Source organism: Pituophis catenifer, unplaced genomic scaffold, assembly GCF_029215685.1.
Source record: "Pituophis catenifer annectens isolate HBS135680 unplaced genomic scaffold, rPitCat1.0.hap2 SCAF_2, whole genome shotgun sequence".
Lineage (NCBI taxonomy): Eukaryota > Metazoa > Chordata > Lepidosauria > Squamata > Colubridae > Pituophis > Pituophis catenifer.
The window spans coordinates 213,894,727-213,917,036 of NW_027256882.1; the positions used below are offsets into that span (position 1 = coordinate 213,894,727).

The 22,310-nt window shown below is 37.6% G+C and overlaps 1 protein-coding gene across 1 annotated transcript in view; it reads left to right on the forward strand.

The window, feature by feature from the left end:
* The window catches only part of MOB3B (MOB kinase activator 3B), a 43,262-nt gene extending 25,039 nt beyond the window's left edge, over positions 1-18,223 (forward strand). The window contains exons 2-3 of the mRNA XM_070935509.1: positions 10,863-11,065; positions 16,885-18,223. Coding sequence (XP_070791610.1) covers positions 10,863-11,065; positions 16,885-16,914 — 233 coding nt within the window. The 3' untranslated portion in view covers positions 16,915-18,223. The remainder of the gene's footprint in view (positions 1-10,862; positions 11,066-16,884) is intronic.
* The last annotated feature ends 4,087 nt before the right edge of the window (positions 18,224-22,310 follow it).

Genomic DNA, 22,310 nt, shown 5'->3' on the forward strand with positions numbered 1-22,310 from the left:
TTCATTCATTCATTCATTCATTCACTTCAGATAAAACCTTATTGCCCTTAGGAATGTTCAAAGATCATCATCAAATGAGTAAGGAAGTGTTTGGAAGAAAATGGCAACCAATTTGAACATTTAATGTACCATAATTTAAATTGTATGTGGGGCTTGACTTTTGGTACACTATGGTACACACACACACACACACACACACACACAGCTGTAGTGTGGAGAAGGACAATTTTGAATTCCGATATCGGCCCAGAATTCATTCCAAACTCTTCATTTCCATCTGCCCAGTCTGATCAATATTACTGTGGCTTTTAGTATTGTCCTAGTATCTATGAATATCTGCAACTAGATGAAAAATAAATGTGAACAGAATTGTTTGATATCTCAGTCAGTGGTTGGGGATAATGATGGAATGTGCACATTAGGAATGTAATGCTAAACCTATTTTGTAGTAATTGAACAATGGAAACTTTATAAGAGTACCCATTCAAGTTTGTTTGACCTGACGTCTCTTGGCAAGCTGTGCTACACAAGAATGTTGTACCTTTTGTGTTAAACAAAGCAACTGGTTACAAAATTATTTGCAACAACAGTCTATTGTTCATGAAGAATGTATCATGTACTGAGAGCCCTTTATGCCTCCACAGGTAATTGTGTAATTGTAATACACTGGTATTGTGTACTATAAGTAGATGATTTTGAATACTACCTTATAGAACATTTGCTTACAGATGTAAAATCCAAGGGATCAGCATCTTACAAGTAAGTGTATTTCGCCTGTCAGTTTTGAAATCTGATTGGCTAGGCTGCACAAATCTCATTTAAGGAGATCCTTAAGTAAGCCACTGAGGAACATATTCTCTCTGGAATGCCTGCTAACTGAATGATCCACTTGTTTTTGCTAATAGCTTATAAATATGCTAAATCAGTCTGTGCAATGCTTCAGATTAAATTCCAAAAAGATGGCTCAGAGTGGCAACTTTCAAGAGTCCCTGTTGGTTATTCCCCGGTACTCTGAAGTACCTTTTTTGAATCTAAAGGCATTGCACAGTCAGAGTGCCTAATCCCCCCCCTCCCATTTTTAGGCTATGCTGGGGATCTGATTTCTTTATGTAAAATTTGAGAGGTTTTGTTCATGATTGCCTGCTTATTAGTTTGCCTTATCGCATGTAGCCTTCTAGATATGACTTATTCCATTCTGCCTTCTTCTATCAACCCAACTGCCAAAAAATTAATTAAGCCACTTGTCCTGTAGTGCTGTAACTCCATTCCAGGTGTCAAAACCTGCCATGCATCTGGCTTAATATAGGCCATAACCAAAATACCCCCTGAACATCTGATTTAAAGCAATAAACATATATAAGTAAAATGAAAGATTTTGCTGCCTTGCTTCAAAGTTGTGTTGTTTCCTAGTCTGTCCTTTGCAACAGTGGTATGTATTACAACTAACGGTGTAACACTTGTCCACAAAAGGCAATTACATGTTTTAGTTAACAGATTTGCAAAGCAAATAAGACATTTTTAAGAAAAAATGTGTGGCATTTTTTGCTAGGAAATTAGAAGGCCACAGTATCCCTGTAGATCTGTACCACCTTAATTCCCTCAATTTTTCTTGTTGTCAGGACTTAGCATTTTAAGGTGATGTTATTAGTAAAACCTAAAACGGTAGGATCAAGTTATGTAATGGGCAAGGTAACCACATCACATGTTGTAATAGGCAAAAGTGAAATTATGGGTTCCTGTGAGGTAAACTACAGCTATTCATGTATATCAGGGACACGAAGCTTGCATTTTGTGAAGGTATAATATTCTCGGTAGCATTTTTCAGAGGTTAACTGGTAATGGAAGAAGTGTTTCAGGGGTGGGTTCTACTTACCTTTACTACCGGTTCACAACGGGGCCACGTGTCAAATTCAAACCTCAAATTCGAAGTCCTCATGAGAGCAAGATGTTTGGCTCTCAAGATATTTTATCCATAACAGCAACCCTGTCTGATACATTGGACTGAGAGACAGTGATTGGCCCAAAGTCACCAAGCTGGTTTTCATGCCTAAGGTGAGACTAGAACTCAGTATCCTGGTTTCTAGCCTGATACCTTAACCACTAGATTAAACTTGCTCTCAGAACAATTTCTGAGTCTAATCATCTATTGTTCCCTGAGTGCAACTTAACAAATATGTTTCGGCAGCAATGCCTGGGCAACCTTAATATGGTCCTATGGTTATGAAATAAAACATGTCTTGTGTTATATTTTGTATACCATTTCTTTCTGTTTAGGCTATGGTACAAGAAATCTGAATTTAGTTCCCTTCAGATATTCTGAAATTTGGTAAAATGGCCTTTTTCAACTTGCTATCTTGTTAGTCCACAATTCTATTTGAGTATGTAGCATTCTGTGCACTTCAGCATATAGTCATGCTGGCCACATGACCACAGAAATGTCTTCAGATAAGACATTCTTAGCTGGCTCCCACAGCTAAGAAATGGAGATCAGCACTGCCCCCTAGAGTCAGACACAACTGGATAGGGGAAACCTTTACCTTTAGAGTGCAATACTGCAGGCTACTTCTGCTGATTGCCAGCTGACTGCAATTTGGCAGTTCAAATCTCACCAGGTTCAAGGTTGACTCAGCTTCCATCCTTTCGAGGTGGGTAAAATGAGGACCCAAATTGTTGGGGGAAATATGCTGACTCTGTAAACCGCTTAGAGAGGGCTGTAAAGCACTGTGAAGCAGTACATAAGTCTAAGTGCTATTGCTATTGCTAATGGGCTAGCAGCTAGATTAATTTGAATAGTATTGAGGCAGCATTCTGCTAGTCATAATAATTTTCATATAAAACAGATTGGTGTGTGTACGCAGATTATATTACAACACTAGCCTGTTTTCCATTTTTTTTTTCAATTGGACCATTGCAGAAGCTTCAGCATCTGGAAAGTTGCAGATAATTAATAGGTAGTCCACTTTACCTAACCATTTGCAGCTGTTGCATTATTTTAGGAGAAACTGAGTCCTGCATCACTGGAGTTGTTTGTTTTGGCATTCAGGACAGATACTTCCTTTATTAACTTGCTGAGATAAATCGAAACATCTGGTTTGGAAGCTTGCTCTGTTTTTCGGGGCAGAAGGTTCCCAAGGGGCAACTATAAGGAGTCCTTTTCAAACTGTGGCTTATGAAAAAGGGAAGAGAATGTGTTAGCTTCCATTCTTGAAATTCACCAATTGTGTTTGGAATTTTCTTCAAGCTTGCGTATTCAACATTGCAATGTAAGCTTAAATTTGTTTCCAAACTAATTCTGCAGTGGTATAATCTCTCATCAAGGGAGTCTGTTTTCCTTTCTCTTCTCTACTTTTCTCCTTGAACTCTTGCTTTGAAGAGAAAAAAAAATAGAAATGCTCTCCTGTGTTGATTATTGAATAAAGTGCTAAGCACAGAGCTTTATGTCTCTGTGCATAAAACTAATATATGTATAAAACAGTTTTCCCCAATCTGATTGCTTCTTGATGAGTGTTTTCTCAAACTTTTCCAATTGTGGACCACTAAATAAACATTTATTAATTATTATCAGGGTCCACTGGTGAATTAGAGGTAGTTAGTGATCTCTACTGGACAAATTTGCAAAGGCTGTGTGACAGATTATCTATTGGAGTTCCACAGAGCCCAGTTTGAAAATCACTGAATGAAAAATGCAAAAATGCAACTCATCAGACTCTTGTGAACTGTAGTACCTCCCTAAGAGCCAATCATTTTGGCCTATTGGTAGATTTATAGTGCTTAGAGGTTTTAAGAAGCCAAATGGATAACTAAAGCCTTGCAAATGCTTAAGGCACAGATTTTTGTCTTAAAAATCTGTGCCATAAACCTTAAAAATCCCAGCAGCCTTCAATATATAGCTCAAAACCTAATGAGGTCCAAGCCAACTGCAGTTGTAAAACTCGGCTATATTAGAAACACATCTCACAATATGCCCTGCAAACAAGGCATTGTGACTATCAGGATGTGTGCTTCCCATGATAGCTGCTTTTACATAGATCCTGAGGTAATTCAGTATTTCCTTGATGGAAATGATTAATTCGGCTTCCACAGTATATATCATCTCTCAAACTTCAGACACTTATGAAACACTTCAACTTGTTTTCTGCTTACTTTCTGGATTGTTGAGCACTCCATATGATAATTTTGTGTGGGGTGCCGCAAGGGTCGGTTCTCTCGCCCCTTCTGTTCAACATTTATGTGAAGCCGCTGGGTGAGATCATCTGTGGTTTCGGGGTGAAGTGTCACCTGTACGCTGATGATACTCAGCTGTACATCCCCACCCCGGACCACCCCAACGATGCCCTTGATGTGATGTCCCGGTGCCTGGAGGCTGTGCGGATCTGGATGGGGAGAAACAGGCTCAGGCTCAACCCGTCCAAGACTGAGTGGCTGTGGCTTCCGGCATCCCGATATAGTCAGTTGGTACCATCACTGACTTTTGGGGGCGAGTCGTTGGCCCCCACAGAGAGGGCTCGCAACTTGGGTGTCCTCCTGGATACACGGCTGTCTTTCGAAGAGCATATGACGGCTGTGGCCAGGGGGGCTTTTTATCAGGTTCGCCTGATCCACCAGTTGCGTCCCTTTCTGGATCGGGATGCCTTACGCACGGTCACTCATGCCCTCGTCACGTCCCGCTTGGACTACTGTAATGTTCTCTACATGAGGCTCCCCTTGAGGAGCACCCGGAGGCTCCAACTGGTCCAGAATGCGGCCGCGTAGGTGGTGATGGGGGCGACTCAGCGCTCCCATGTAACACCTCTCCTGCGTGAGCTGCACTGGCTCCCAGTGGTCTTCCAGGTGCGCTTCAAGGTATTGGTTACCACCTTTATAGCGCTCCATGGCTTAGGACCCAGGTATTTATAAGACCGCCTTCTGCCACCGGTAGCCTCCCACCGACCAGTATGCTCCCACAGAGAGGGGCTCCTTAGGGTGCCATCGGCCAAACAATGTCAGCTGGCAGCCCCCAGGGGGAGAACCTTCTCTGTGGGGGCACCTACCCTCTGGAACGAGTTGCCCCCGGAGATACGGCAGATCCAGGATCTGCGCACTTTCCACCGTGCCTTAAAAATGTTTCTGCTTCATCAAGCTGGGCTGACCTGACCTAACTTTTTAAATTGCTTTAATTTTAAATTGTTAAATTATGGGTTTTAATATAGGGGTGTTTTAACTGTGGGCCAAATTAATTTAATTGGATTTTAATATTGTTTTAAATTTTGTATTTTCTTTATTTTATCTGCTGGCTGTTCACCGCCCGGAGTCCTTCGGGAGAAGGGTGGTATACAAATACAATAAACATAAACATAAACATAACTGAAATTAAGTGGCCATATAGCTTAGTTCAGTCTTCCTTCATGAAAATAAGTAATTTTTGCCCATGATTTCCAGATGCTACAGTAATGAATAGAATAGCGGGAATTACAGTCCAGTCCCGCACAACAGAAAGCTGTTTATGGAACAACCTGCCTTAGTTATACAAATGTTTTATAAGGATTATTGTGTTCTTCAGATGAAGATGACCTTAAGGATCCTTCCAGGTCCACCCATTATTTTTGCAAGGTTAGAGTTGTAAGACTGCTGTAATGGTCCGGGAATAGCCCAGACCTTAACCCAATTGAAAATCTATAGAGCCGACTAAAGAAACTTGTTAGTCAGAAGCAACCCAGCAATAAAACCCAGTTAATAGAAGCAATCATTCAGTCTTGGTTTCACATTATAACAGCTGCAGAACTAAAAGACTTGGTTCACTCCATGGCCGTTGTAAGGCCGTAACTCATGCTAAAAGTTACCTAACTAAGTATTAACTGACGTGATAATTTTTTATATCTCATTTTTTTCTACGTGTTTCACTTTTCTTCTTTATTCTGCAACTGCTATTCTAATAACAAATCCTTCATAAAAGTTATTGCATTACGTTTTTGATTAAATTATCTTTCCATTGATATATAATTTTATGTACTATTCCAAAAAAAAAAAAAAAGTGATGTTATTAGCTAGTTTTGGAAAATACACTTTTCCCAAAAGGTTTCCACAATTTTGGCCACTACTGTAATGGTGGGCTACTTGTAAATATAAATGGCAATCTAAAAGAACCCAACTTAGAGCCAATTTACAGAGTTTGTTCTATTATACTCCTTTATTCAGGAGATGAATCGGTAACACTGCTTGAACCAGAGCCAAATCATTCATCTAGTAATACATTCCTTTGCTCTATTTAAGCAAGTAGCTACTAGTACAATTTTTTCCCCAAATCCTCTTTTTATTTCTTCTTTAATAATTACTGCTTTGAGAGCTAATTTAATGCTTTAATCGTCTGCCTGTAAAATTATTTCTTCTTTTACAATATGTTAGGTGTTTCTGTCTTTATAAGTCAAATCATTTAAATACCCAACCAGAAAATAAGACCTAGCTTGATTTTTCAGGATGCTTGTAATATAAGCCCTGTCCCCCAAAATCAAATCCAGTTAACCCAAAGCTGCTTTTTCAGGAGGCAACTGGACTTTCTTGTTTTGTCTTTGAAGATGTTTTGCTTTTCATCCAAGAAGCTTTTTCAGCTCTGACAAGATAGAGGGGAATGGAAGGATTTATATTCCTTGCAGACAGCTGTTCATTTGCATCCTTTTAGAGGGTCGTTGAAACACTTGGAGGTTTATCTGTATCCTCAGGGTATCTATAGACTTCAAACCTAGTTAAGATCCTGAGCCAGACAACACATTTAGTACCATATTCCCCTGAAAATAAGACCTAGCTGGAAAATAAGCTCTAATGCATCTTTTGGAGCAAAAATTAATATAAGACCCAGTCTTATTTTCGGGGAAACACGGTATCTGAAATAATCTTACCCTACAGTAATAACCCTACAGTAAGAAGACCATGTTAAAAAAATTTTGTTATCTACCTTCCATGGAGTATGCATTCAAGGTAGCTTTCTAAATGGTAGCTTTCTAAATGTATTGGATTACAACTCCGATACACAATTCTGCACGTGAACTCTTGCATGGCCAGCCTAACCTCTTCTTGCTGCTTTCCTGTTTTCCCCAAGGAACCCATGCTGACTCTTTGACCCGTGCTGCAAAGTACCAATAATGAGCTTGTGGCTAGTCCCTTTTAGCCTTTCCACTTACTAACTAGATCACCACTCTCCTTCTAACAACTTAATTGACCTCTTCCTCTGGCTAGTTATGTAACCATCTTCCTGTTCCCCCTAATCAATTTCCTCAGTCAAAATAGGGAGCAAGTATTATTTCCTCGTTCCCACATGTTTTTGCTGATATAAAAAGCCAAATGTCAGCATTGTGATCGATAATCCAGAGGTTCGTTCTCTGTGTCAGATGGGATGGGGATCCCCAGGGCTATTTATATGTATACTAAGAACCCCTAAAGTTGAATATAAGTCATGCCACAGCTCCCCTGTCTAAGTATACAGGTAGTCCTTGATTTACAACAGTTCATTTAGTGACCCTTCAAAGTTACGACAGCACTGAAACAAAATGACCTATGACCATTTTTCACATTTATGACCACTGCAGCATCCCCATGGTTACATGATCAAAATTCAGATGCTTTGCAACTGACTCATATTTATGATGGTTGCAGTGTCCTGGAGTCATGTGATTAGCTTTTACGACCTTCTGACAAGCAACAGTCAGTGGGGGAAGCCAGATTCACTTAACAACCATGTTACTAACTTGACAAATTCAATGAGTCACTTAAGAACTTTGGCAAGAAAGGTCGCAAAACGGGGCAAACTCACTTAACAAATGTTTCACTTAGCAACATAAATTTTGGGCTCAATTGTGGTTGTAATCTGTGACTACCTGTATTGCTTTTATTAGTATTATTTTTATAAATAAAAATTTGCTTAATTGCTTTCGTTCTAAGGTCTGTGGGTCATTCTTTCTTGGCTTTTGCCTATATGAGACGAGACATAATGTATGTGCATTAGTCCAACATAGCCTTTTGGGTTAAAAACTTCATTTTGGAGGTTTTGAATCACTATCTTGCTGAAATATCCAACCTATATTTTTATTTTTAATTATCAGAAAGGCAAAAGAAGCCCCTGGGATCTTCCGGCAACGTTTTTACAATCAATTACAATATCCTTCTGTCCACTTAAGAGAATTGAGCCTGAAGGCATAACTTTGTCATAATTCCACTCCTACATTTAGGGCAGATATCAAATGATAGTCCTCTCTGCATGTCAATATGAAGCCACTGGGAAAAGTCATCAGGGGATGTCAGGCTGGATGCCACCTCTGTGTGGATGACATGTTTCTCTTTTCCATGTTTATCATGTCTGTTGGTTCTTTGGTGGACTGCTACTAGGGCCATATTGCAGACTGGATGAAATGTAACAGGCTTAAACTGAATCCAGACAAGATACTATGACTTTGGTAGTTGGGGGAAACTTTATTCATATGAATGGGACTACATCTGCACTTAATGCAGCTTCTCTTCTCTTGAAGAAACCTACTTAGTTTGGTGGATTTTCTTTGATCCAGCGCTGTTCTTCAAATGTCAAATCAACACAGAGTGCATATTTGCAATTATGAATTACTTGCCATCAGTGTCACTTTCCAGAAAAGCCAATTCTGGTTACATTACCTATGTAGTGGTTACTTCCTTCCTAGATTATTATATTTTGGTGGAACTACCCATTAGAAAAAAACAAAGATTACTGTTCATTGCATTCAGAATGTGGCTGTATGATTCCTTCCTGAGCCTTCAAGGTAATGTTCAATCTCTTTTTCAAATTTATATGTCAGAGCACCCTAAATGTAATCTAAAATTCTTCAGGCTACCATTGCAGTCTTAGCAAAACACCTGTGTGCTCTGACATAAATCTGAAAAACAGATTCAACATTACTAACCTGAAGGAACAATCTCTCCCATATGTATAAGTCAGGCACTGATAATAATATTATGAATGGCTTTTGGAATTTGAATTACTAAAACAATTTATTGATGTATTATATGATATTCTTATTTATGGATCTTATATTGTGCTTTCTGGTTTTTAACTATATTTTATATTCTATGATTTATTTTTTATGCTTTTCTATACAGTATCTGATAGGCAAATTAAATTAGAAAAGATCAGACCACTGCTCACTCAGTGCTCAGGGAGCTAGAAGAGATCCTGCTCCTATATGTTGATTGCTCAAAATTAATATTTACCTCAGCATGTTTCAGTATCTTACCTTTTATTTATACTGGAGGAAAAGCTATTGAAGCAGTGCCAAACAGATTATTTTTATCCATCAGGGAAACAAGATAAAAATCATTGGCCATGTAACTTCCCCCTACCTCCATATTAAGCCCGTGTGAATGGAAAGTGAAGGGATTAGCGCTGCGGAAGCAATGTGATTTAGTTAGCAGAAGTAAAGCACTTACCGTATTTTTCGGAATATAAGACACACCTTTCCCCCCCAAAAAAAGGGGGTGAAAATCTGGGTGCGTCTTATACTCTGAATGTAGCCCTGCCCAGCTTCTCAAACTGAGATTTCAGAGGCTGAAAAAAAGCATCAGAAACAGAGGTTCAGAAAAGAAGCCCCCAAACAGAACTTCAGAGGCTTTTTTTCTGAAGCTCTGTTTCGGAGGCTTTTAGAGGCAGGAAAAAAAAGTTTTTTCTGAAACAGAGTTTCAGAAGTTTCAGAGACAGAAAAAACAGCAAGGCACAGAGCTCACAACCAAGGAACCTGTTGCTAAAATTCACCTCTGGGAACAGCTGATTGGGCGTATTTCGGGAGGCTGATCCACCTGCCAATCAGCTTTTTTCTTATTTTCCTCCCCAATAACTAAAGTGCATTTTATATTCCGGTGCATCTTATACTCCGAAAAATACGGTACTCACTTTGCCTCAATCCCAGTTTGATCAGTTCTGAACCACTTCTATCCAGTGCTGTAGCATATGAGAGTGAGTTTAATCTAGTGATTAGGCTAGAAGGCCAGAGACCATGAGTTCAAGTCGCACCTTAGCCATGACAGCCAGCCGGGTGACTTTGGGCCAGTCACTCTCAGCCCAACCCACCTCATAGGGTGATTGTCGTGGGGAAAATAGGAGGTGTGTGTGCTGGATATCTTTACCATCTTGAATTATTTGTATAAATAATAAAGGTGGGATAAAAAATATGAAATAAAATAAAATATTTGCTGAAAGAGGAAGTAAGGTCCATCTCCTCTGCGTGTTTACCAAGCAGTATGATGGAAAATATGGTGATAAATTTAATTATAGAGATGTTGATTTACTCATGTTATTACCCAGAGTTAGTCAATTTGGGATGGTCTATAAATATTGTCAGATAAATGTGATTTTCAAAAATTCTGTTTTATGCTTATGCTATGCTGTTGCAGTAAACTCTTTTGGATTGTTGCAGATTTTTGTTGTGTTTGTTAGTGGTGAATGTTGTTACTATCATGAAATTAAAATCACAGAGAGAAATAACCAATACTCAGAAAGCCAACAGAAAAGCTACCATTCTGGGAAAAAGACTGATTTAAAACAACAACCACCAACAAAATCTATTCTTATGCATTAAAAGGTATACAATATTGTATGACATGGGTGACCATAATAGAGAGAGGGTGGGAGGAAGGGAAGAAGGAAGAGAGGAAATTAATTTGATTCCTGCAAGAATAAATCAATATTCCCCTAGCACTGAAAATATCATGTTGTAAATATTTTTCAGCTTTCGTTTGGAAACAATTCAGAGCCAGTATATTCACTTGGAAAAAACTTGGATACATATAATAGGTTCAAGTTCATTTAGTAGAAACATCCTGAAAAATATTATACTTTCAGCTAACAAAATGTCAATCATCTCTATTCACAGGTGTACCATTCCCCAAAAACTTCCTCCAGATCTGCAAAAAGATCCTGTGCAGGCTATTTCGGGTGTTTGTACACGTTTACATTCATCACTTTGACCGCATCATAATCATGGGGGCTGAGGCCCACGTCAATACCTGTTACAAGCACTTTTATTATTTTGTCACAGAGCTCAACCTCATAGACCGTAAGGAACTAGAACCTTTGGTAAGTATTTTATCTCTGTTCAGGCATTTTTAAAAAAACCCTCAGATTTTTTTCCCCTTATATTTATCTGATTCTTCTGCTTAAATTGTGTCTCTATATGTTCACGCACTCTCTAATAAGAAAAAAAAATCACACATTTTGGAAAGATTTTAAAACTGTCTTGCAAGTTTTCATAATATGAAGAAAGTCAGATTAATTACTGGCTGTCTTTTAAAAAAAACTGTGTTTGTGTGTGTAAGTAATTTTTGCAATATTTATTTATATTTTTTTCATTTGGTTTTACCAAACTCATCCTGGCCTACCCCATTGTGATATAATTCTTTACAGCTAAGGATGGTCTCTGATGCTACGAATTCACAACTAAGACAATTATCTAGAATGCAGCAAATTATCATCCTTAAAGGATCCTGGATAGCAAAATTGATAGGACTTCCAGCTAGTAGAGAGCTTTGTAGTGAGAACAAGATCCTGGACAAGACAGATCAATTGTCTTTCATAGTACAGTATAAAGTAATTTTCTACCTTATAGAGCTTATACAAATCTGCTATCTTGCATAACATAACATGCTAAAGTATTTTAAGTTTCTGTAATTATATTTGTTTGGCTGTTGTGTTCTGTTGCCTCATTTCTGTTTAGCAGAATTTACAGATAGTCTTTGAGCCCAAATTTCTGCTATTTGTTAAGTGAGTTTTATCCCATTTTATGACCATTCTTGCCACAATTGTTAAGTGAATTTCTGCAGATGTTAAGTTGGTAACACGGTTATTAAATGAATCTGGTGTCTCCATTGACTTTGCTTGTCAGAAGATCGCAAAAGGTGATCAGATGACCCTGGAGCAGTGCACCCGTCATAAATATGAATCAGTTGCCAAGCAACTGAATTTTGATCACATGACCATGGGGATGCTGCAACAGTCATAAATATGAAAAATGGTCATAAGCCACTTTTTTCAGTGCCGTTGTAACTTTGAACGGTCACTAAATGAACTGTTGTAAATTGAGGACTACCTGTACTGGGCCTGTACAGGCGTTTTGCATCAAGTGATAAAATTAATGTGATCTTATCACTTCCCTTTGTTAACTTTGGATACTTTCTGTTAATATTCTTAGGATCCTTTTTACCTCTCTGTGACTAAATTTAATTAGCCGTGGAATAGGTAGTCATTCCAGAACTGAACTGATTGTATTAAAGTCAAATAATTTATTTTATTTTCAAACTCAAGAAGAATCAGAATTTCTTATATATCAGTGTAAAAAAAAAAATCTACATATCATCTTAAATGAAATATGGCGAAAACAGAAGAAATTCCCCTCGTGTGAGTATTTTAGGTTTTAACTCAATCAGCTTTAAATTGCATGTTGCATTCTGCAGATTGTATTAGATTAAAGGTTGCTTGGTTATCTGTAATTACAGTAATTTAAGTCATATTTACTTTGTTGCCAAACTATTTGAGCAGTTAACTTCATATATTTGATGAAAGAAAAACTTTAAACAATATCCCCTTGTTTGTGGACATTTTATCATTCCAGAAAGCCTGAGAATGTAAACTGAATGTGTATGCTCGGTCCGTACTTTGAAACTTTATATTTGAATCTGAAAGTTCAGGCAATCTGTTAAATTCTCAGGCCCAGGCAAACATTTGGGCCTGAGAATTTCAGGGTTTATTTTATTTATAGCCTACTTTTGTTGCCTGGCAAGTAATTAAAGATAGAGCTGCCATTTTAGTAATACGTTGGGTACTCCATCTGGCCTTGAGATTTGATCGGATATTATTTCCTACTCACTGCTGAGTTGTTGGCCTACTGTCATTAGTGTCTTCTTGTAGTGCTTCTTGCAGGAAAATAAATCTTTATGAGAGCCTGCTCTTCACTTATAGACATTCCATGCAGTGGTGGGTTGCTCCCGGTTCGCACCAGTTCGCAAGAACCGGTAGTAAAAATTTGTAGTAGTTCGGAGAACTGGTAATAACATTGGCTGGCCACGCCCCCGAACCGGTCCCCGGCCTGGTCGCCGCTCACTTATCCCGCCCACCTCATCAGAGGCTTTTTTTTTTTTTTAACTTTTAAAAGCATTTTTTCTACAACCTCTTCGGCCGAAAAAAATGCTTCTAAAAGTAAAAAAAAAATTTCTGATGATCATGCGGCTCAGCTGGGATCGTCAGAGTCTTTTAAAAGCATTTTTTTTTACAACCTCTCAAGGATGTAGAAAAAATGCTTTAAAAAGTAAAAAAAAAAAGTTGGCCATGCCCACCCAGTCACATTACCCCCACCAAGCCACGCCCACAAAATAAGCCACGCCCACATAACCGGTAGTAAAAAAATTTAGAACCCACCCCTGATTCCATCTCACCACACTTCTGATCATGTTTAGAGTGTGCACATAAAGGTAGTCCTTGACTTAACAACAATTTGTTTAATGACCGAAGTTACAACAGCCTTGAAAAAAGTGACATGATAATTTTTTTATGCTTACAACTGTTGCATGTATTTATGACAGTTGCAGCGTTCTGGAGTCGTGCGGTGATGAGGTGTCCCAAGGTCACATGTTCCCCTTTTGCAACCTTCTGACAAGCAAAGTCAATGGGGAAGCCAGATTCACTTAACAACCGTGTTACTAACTTAATAACTGCAGTGGTTCACTTAACAACTGTGGGAAGGACGGTTGTAAAACGGGACAAAATTCACTTAAGAGCTGTCTTAAGAAATTTTGGGCTCAGTTGGGGTTGTAAGTCAAGGACTACCTGTATACTAGTTAGTAGCAGAAGGTATTTAGGACCCACAGGCACACGTTCCTCTTCTCTCCATAACTGTTGTGCGAGGAATGCAGTGGCTTTGAAACTATGGGCAGGCAGATTCTCTAGCATTTCAGGGGGTGATTTTCTATGAAAGAAAACAAAAGGAAGAAAATTTGCCACGGGTGTTGAATTAAGATGTTGAAGATCAGATTGTATGTTTCTTTCTTTGTAGTTTTTATGCTAATTACCATATTTCAAAACTTACTGTAGATATGTGACATTTGATTGGCTTAGAGTTGCCATTACATAATTACATTAAAATATTTCGTATCATGTATTGCTAGAATGAAAACTCTTAACAATAAAGGATATGAAATATTTTGTGATTATAGGGAAAACCAAGGCATGGAGAAGGCTTTCCATGACATGGTATGTGAAATTGAAAACATAATCTTCAGGATCACTAAGCAGTTCTCCAAGGCAGCCTACATAGTGTTGTAATTAAAGAACATTAGTTGTATTGGGAGAAAGTCCCTGACTCAAATTTTAGCTTGGCCGTAATGTCTGTAATAATTAGGCCTGAGAATTTCGTTTGTTGGCTGGCAAGTACCGTAATCACTTTAGCGCTACAGTGATAGAGCTGTAATGATTGTGAAAGTAATTCTGAAATAGATATGAGCAAATTCTTTATCTTTCAGTTGATATAGGATATCTTCCAAATGCTTTGAAGATTTTAGAAGAAGGTTTATAGACAGAGAATTTGTTACTGTATGATTTGTAACTGAAAGAGATGGTCGGTAAACTATAATTTCAAACATCCTTCTCTTTTGGCCACGAGAGATAATATTTCCCATTCCTGCTATATGTTTTTGACCATGGCAAAAAGATTTACAACTCTGTACTCTGCTACATATATTCTAAGTTGATTATCTTTTCAACAAAGAGTATAAGGGGTTGGACATCACACGGACATCGTGATCCTTTTTTGCAACAATTTTCAGTCTCTGTGCATGCACAGAAGGCTTTGAACATGCACGGATGATGCGCACATTTGCGAACCGGTAGGGAAGGTAAGTGAATTTCACCCCTGGGTTGGAGCTACCTTGTCCTACGGTTTGTATGGAGACTTGCCTCAATTCTCCATGAAGCCTCAGTTGTAGCATTCCATGGATTAAAAATAAGCTTCAGTTCAATTTCCAGGCAGTATCTGACTAAAGTGAAACATTTAGCATTTCTCCATTAATGTTTACTTAACCATCTGTTCATGTCTCTGCATGGTTAAAAGCTCAGACTTACTGTTATGAAAAAGCCAGCAGTGTAGATTTCATAATAAATGGGCTAACTATTAAGTTGACGTTTTGCAGTACAGTACTAGACCTTGAAATGTAAGGGTGGGCGGGCTTGTTTCACACTTAATAAATAGCTTTGTGTCTATAGCCAAGAAATTAATCTGCTGTTAGTGCCTTTATAGGCACTAAATTGTTTAAAGAAGGAGGGGGAAAAATTTGCTTCGGTTTTGGAATTGCAAACATTTGCAAGCCTACGCAATCTTTTCATTTTGGCCTCTGTAGCTCAAACTATTACATTCTCCCTCTTTTCCATGTTTGCCATTCAGATATACAGTGTTTCCCCAAAAATAAGACCCTGTCTTATATTTTTTGAACCCCAAAATAAGCACTTGACCTTATTTGTGGGGAGGTCTTATTATTTTGGGGCGTGTGGAGCAAGGTGGGGCTCCTCTTGCCGTCTTACCTGATTTCCAGCTCTGCGTTTAAATATTTTCGGGGAGGACTTATTTTCGAGGGGAGGCTTATTTTAGCGCATGCGCTCAAAAGCCCGATTGGGCTTATTATCAGGGGATGTCTTATTTTCGGGAAAACAGGGTAGTCCTAATTTTGGATGAAGTAAAATTGGGTTAGAAATCAAAAGGGCCAGATTTTATGATAAACATTTAATTTGAAGGCCAAGCACTTGAGTGATGACACAACTGAATACATATGGATATATACCATATTACAACAAAGCTTTCAAATGTGTGATACATTAGCAGGCCGTTCTGTGGCAAAAATAAAGGGTCTTCTATGCTGTATCTTTGCATATGTCAGTATGCAAAATCTATAGCATAGAAGAAGTAACTATATGTACAGACATTCAGTCTTAATCATCCATCTGTATTTTTTCCCCCTTCTGAAATTCCCCAATTTTTTTCTCTTGACAAAAAATAGGTCTCAAAATGCCCATCTGCTGGGAATGGGGGTGGAGGGGAAGACCAGCTTGGAAAGAAATTGCAATCCAAAAGATGGGGTTAAACCCTTCCTCCTACTGATACCTTCCCTCCAAATCACAATTATCCTAAAAATAAATTGTAATCCGCCTTGAAGGATCAAGGCTTACACTGTAATCCTAATGTTTCAGTTTAGATACTCCAAAACAGGATCCTCAATCTTTTGGTTCTGCAGACCAGAGGTGGTGGCTTTGGCGATTTCAATGGCGGGTATGGAATGATTTTGCATGTGCAGTCTAAATCCTGCGCATACACAAATGAAGCTTTGCATGCTGGTTTCCAACCGGCCATGACCCAGTAGCGAGCTAGGGATTGGGGAACCCTGCCCTAGAGACACATGAACACACCTATTCTAGTGTGCACTTCTTTTTCTTTTGATGGAACATATCAGTTAACTACTTAGCAGGAAGGCAAACAAAATCCAGAAATTCCTGTTCTGTCTGTAATTCCCTCCAGTTTACCCTTTCTATCAGCTTCGCCTATTGGCTTCAAACAAGCAAACAAACAAGTGGGGTGGGGGAGAGATTTTCTCGTTCCCAAGTATTTATATGTTCTTCTAGACAAAATGGAAGGAGGATTTTGCATTTTCCAGAGCTTTTTAGGCGAGGTATCTTCCAGAATAAATGATTGCCATCCATGCATATTGGTCTTGAACATTAGAGAGAATAAACAGGTGTAAAAATTTTGGAAATTTACACAAACAAGCCTGCTGTGGAATTTGAAAAGTAGAAGAGTGTGTTGATTTATAGTCTACTACATTGGTGGTTATTGATCTTTCATGCCTTCCTTTACTTTCCAGAAAGAGATGACAACCCGGATGTGTCACTGAAGAACTGTAGCTGTATGGAGGAGAGGAAAAGAAAAGAAGAAGCAATATCCTGCTAACTGAAGAAAAGCTAGAAGATATATCAGTCCTGTGTAGGCCAGGGCTTGCCTTCTTATTCTTAAACAGCAGGAAAGTTAGAAACAGAAGATTATTGCTTTCACAATTCACACATGGCACCAATAAGTACATTAACCACGTTGCTAAGTACTCCCCTGGAACATTGTCGATAACCTGTAAAGGAAGAAAGGAAGAAAAAAAAAAGCTTTTTTAAAATTATTATTTGCATAGACCCTGAGTGATTGAGAAGGAGTTCCAAATCAATCCCAACTTCCTGTTCTTACAACTTTACTACAGTTGTGCTTTCTAACCTTCATTTTGATACTGACCTTAAGTCACTAAACTGTGATGGTATTATTGCACAGGCAGCCTATATGATAAGCCTTAGAGATAGCGTGTTCCTTTTCATTTCTTCAAATAGGGATAGGAAATAAGTCACTTGGCGCTTAAAAATGTTGAATGTGTATTTGACCAAGGCCTGAAACATCTATTTTAGAATATAGGCAGGAAAGAAGTTAATGACCCAGTTGAATGGACAAAATGTTTTTTTCCCATTTATAACTGGCATGGCTGCTTACCCAGATAGTGGCTTTTGAAACACTTCCAACTGTCCATATGCATCTCATTGGTTTTCTTTACAGCTGTCTACATGGACTGCCATATGAGGTTACCAGTTTGCATCTTAGCAGCAAGAACCACAATGCCCAAATCCTTGGGATCACTAATAAAAGCAGTCCCTTTGACAGTGAGTTCTAACATAACTGACTGCTCATGCGAAGGACACATCTGTTTTCCAGGCACACGCAATATAAAAAGTCATGTTCCATCTTTGCATTTGCGTGAATGATGACCGAGACAAAAATCCATTGATGTGCAGGCCAAACAATTTGTATTCTTATTTGGAAAAAAGGAGTGATTTGCATCTCTGCCCAAATATATTTGTGTGCACAAAAACAAGAGGAAGATGGCTCAGGGAGAATCCGGAAGAGAAAAACCTCCATGTAATGGAAAAAGGCCAGGTAGTACAAGAAATAAAAAGTCCCATCTATTGACCCAAAAAGCATTTACTTAGATTCATTTCCTAGACTTATTGAAACTAGAGTGACTGCAGGGCTCTTCAAAGTGCTAAGTTCAACGTGCAAATACACAGAGCAAGTAAAACCACTAGACTTTGTATTTCATATTGTGATCATATCTATGCAGCTTTCTAGACTGTCTTTTTATGTTTTTCCACATTTCCTGGTAAATACACTGAACTACCACTGTGCCTCAATTAATATGTCTTTTACTTAATTGCTTTTCTTTTTGACAATTTTTGTACCTATCCAGAAATTGATGAACTGGTGTGATTATAAATGGTGTAAATCCAGAGCTGGTATAAACATGTACAATTAAGATCGTTTTTAAAACATTGGAACTGTAAAACACTTTCTTGGAGATTATTCATAATCAATGCACTTGTGAGAGATCTGTAGTCTATGAATTGTACATACAGATAATTGGAATACACACACATACACAGTAAGTGCTTCTCATTGCTTCCTAGTCATTTTTTGTTTTTCTCTTAATTTAAAAAACAAACATATTGTTAAGCAAAAATGATTATTAGGATGAAAATGGAATTAGAAATTCTAGTTTTATTTCTTTCAATATGTGATAAAAATTCTTCCACAACTTAATAAATAGCAAATTGTCCAATAGGATATTCCAAAATTAATATTGGTGATTTCAATGAACTGCCAAAAAATATCTATAACTAAATCATTAAAGAGCTTTTACTGATGAAGTTTTATCTTCTTTAAGAAGATAAGAAGATAAGGGGAACAATAGTGTATTTGTGTGGTACATTTTCTCTAATTTAATGTTATAATTTTAGAATTGGTTCTAGAATTTAGAGTTTATATGTCTTCTTTCAGGCCTCGACATTTTTGCTGACCCTATGCAATCTGTTCTTCCTGAGCTGTTCCAAAATCAATATTAGAACATAATAATAAATAAGATTTATAAATGTAGGTAAATTATTTGAGTGTATTAGCTACAAATAATAATATAACTGAATGATGCTGGTGATTGATTTACAAGAATTTGTAAGATTTTTTTTTTTTTAATATTGATATGTTCTTACAAGAATTTAACACCAACTTTAGCACGAATCTGAACCAGGACTTCAAGGTAATTTATATCGAATTACAAATTCTAGCATCCAGGATTGGTTTGTTTTAGTGATGTGTCCTAAATTAAGATACAAAATAAGCTACCTTAAAGTCAGGGAAATTTTTTCTTGAGTGCCACACGTGTGCTCAGCAGCAAAGAATAAATATACTGCCTTCTGAAATAGATGCTAGTCTAAATTGGTTCTTTTTTGCTTGTTTGTTATGTTTTACTTTCTTCATGTCTATCCATTTTTTGTTTCAAATTCTGAAGTTACAGAATCCTTCTGCTCTTTGCTGTAATATCACAGAATCAGTTTCCCTGGGTTGAGTTCAAAAGAAATTTATAGCAAAGGTGCTTCCACTATTATTCTATACGTAGTTTTTATAAAACATGGAGACCAATATATCCAGTCTTTTTAATGTTTGGTTGTGTTTTGTTTGGTTTTTTTGCTATATCAAGAACCTTTAAGTTAAATACCTTGGGGATTGCTTCTCCTTATCTGGGACTTAACAGTAACTTAATAATAGTTTCAGTAGATTATTTTGAAGAAATTAAACAAGAGGAGCTAATATAGAGATCAGAACCACATTCTGTTTGATGGAGGAATAGGGCGATTACAGTTAAATGAAGCAATAACCAGCGGATCTGTGTTAATCACAGATTGACCAAACTCTAAATCCTTACTCAGAAGATGCAAAGAACACAGTTTGACTTCTGTAATTTGAAGAGACAGAGAAATATGTGTGTTTGAAACTGGAAATGTATTTTCAAATAAAACAAAAATCAGGGTTCAAGCCACTCACCAAGCCATAGTTCAGAGCTTTGCCTATCTTACATAGAATGAGATAAAACTGATGAATCTCATCTGAGAGATCTAAACTAAGATAAATTTAAGCTCTGTCATCCTGAGGTGTCCCTCAGACAATGTTGCATTACAGTTAATCAAAAGAACCATATTTTTGGGAGTTGCAATCCAAACACTTGACAGTACCAGATGTGGGCACAGCTAGTATGGAAGAAAACAATCCAGCAGATGGCATAATTAAATGAAAACTAGTTAAGAGTTATCATAGTCAGTGAAAGGTGTGAACATGGACAATGGGCTGGATTTATTATATATATAGGAATCTGTAGTGAATCACACACATTTGGGAACAGCCTAACATTGACATTTCCAGCAAAAGTTATATTTTCCACATATAGTATTAAAGAGGAAAGTGTTTCCTCAAAATTAGCTGATGACAAGTAAATCATGAAGCTATTTTGAAATATCAAACACAGACAAAAATGTAGTATGTGTAGGCTTAACTACCTGTAAGTCTAGCTCAACAAAACCAAAAATACAGTTTTTTCTGCGGTTCAAATATTTCTATTTTGAGAGAAACCCAATTTTATACTGCAAGAGGTTTTTTTTTAAATGCAGTTATGCTTTTTGTCTGATCTGGGATGGTGTGGGGGTTGGGAGGAAGATTTCCCAGCTAGTTTGGAGAGAACCTGTGAATTTATTTCCAAGTGTTTAATGTAAACTTTTGTTTTCAGTATTGCATAATTAAACTTTTTACTTTGGCCACATACATTGAATTCAAAAATACAGGCCTTAGAAATGTCAAAGCCAATACATTTATAGAACAAGTTATGTGTATGTGATTTAAATTTAAAAATCAACTGTTTGATGAGTTTTGTGGTGTCAGTGAAATAAAATGAGTTTTCAAATGGGTTAATAACATTGTTTGTAATATTGTGTTGATCCTGATTCATGATTTTAATCTATGCACCAAATAAAGGGGAAAAAAAGCCCTTTATGTGGTTTATAAAAAATCCCATAAACAAATCAAATGTGATGTAACAGTTTGCCTTCTATAAATGACAAAGTTCCCCCAATTTATGGTTCTCATAAACTCTAAATCAACCAGCTTTGTTTTCTTTAATGAAAATATATGCATTTGGTGCTATCTCAACTGGGCAAAGTAACTAGCCTTGTTTGCTTCAAGAGCACTTTAAAAAAAAATCTGGAATTGTCAAAAAGGTAGGAGAGACATATGGTACACATATCTAATAACAGCTCATTCACCTTGATGAATTTGTTTCTGGAAATCCTGTAAAATAGAGAAAAATGTTCAAAATACTCCAAGCAGTCCTCATATAGAAAAGAAAAAATAGCTTAAATCCTACAAGTGTACCTTCTGGAGATTTTACTCAAGAGAGTGACCAGAACTCTGTATTTGCATATTAGGTTTCAAAAAAATCAAAAGCTGGCAAAGCCCAAGCATCCAGCACTACTTTCATTTCCAGAAATGCCCGTTGGACACAGGTGGATTCCATGAAGTCAATGAGTAGCTCCAGAGATGTGCTTCCATTTGCATAGGGAGAAAAAACACCCAGGTAGTGTAGAAGATAATGAAGAGGCTAATAAATCAGTGATAATTATAACTTTTTATTATTTATTTATATGCTGCCATTCTCCGGAGACTCAGGGCGGCTTACAAGGCGTTAAGCAATAGCCTTCATACTTTTGTATATTTTATACAAAGTCAGCTTATGCCCCCACAAATCGGGTCCTCATTTTACCTACCTTAGAAAGGATAGAAGGCTGAGTCAACCTTGAGCCTGGTGAGAATTGAACTCGCAGTAATTGCAGGCAGCTGGAAGCTAAATACTACTTGGATGGTATGGTCTGTGAATGGACAAGGGCCCCCTGGGCTTTTAAAATGGTGCCATCAACTTTAAATGTTGAGGGAGCCCTCAAGATGTTCCTCCAGATGGATTAGCTAGAAGTCCCCTGGAAACATGGCCATTAAATAGCAGTAATTGGCTTTCCACCAAATTCTTCAAATTGTGGCCCATTTAAGCACTGCTTTTTATCACTTCTTTTTTAATTTTACTATTTGCTTACCTCATAATTTGCTTTTTTCCTTATTTTCAATTCAATTGTACTTCATTACTATTCCTTTCTGATCTTGCCATGGTTGCTAGATTTTTAGTCTGTTTTTTTTTTTAAAAAAAAAAAATCAAATCATGCTTTGATAGTTCAAACTGCCTAAGAACTTATGACCTCCTGCAGGTTTTGAGGCATTCTCACTTGAGGCTTTGCTTATAGATCACACTCCTTGGAGCTGATCTACTGTACAGGCCAAAAGGTCCAGTGGAGACCAGTCTTCCTTAATTAGTCTGTGCATGTGTTTTAGGTC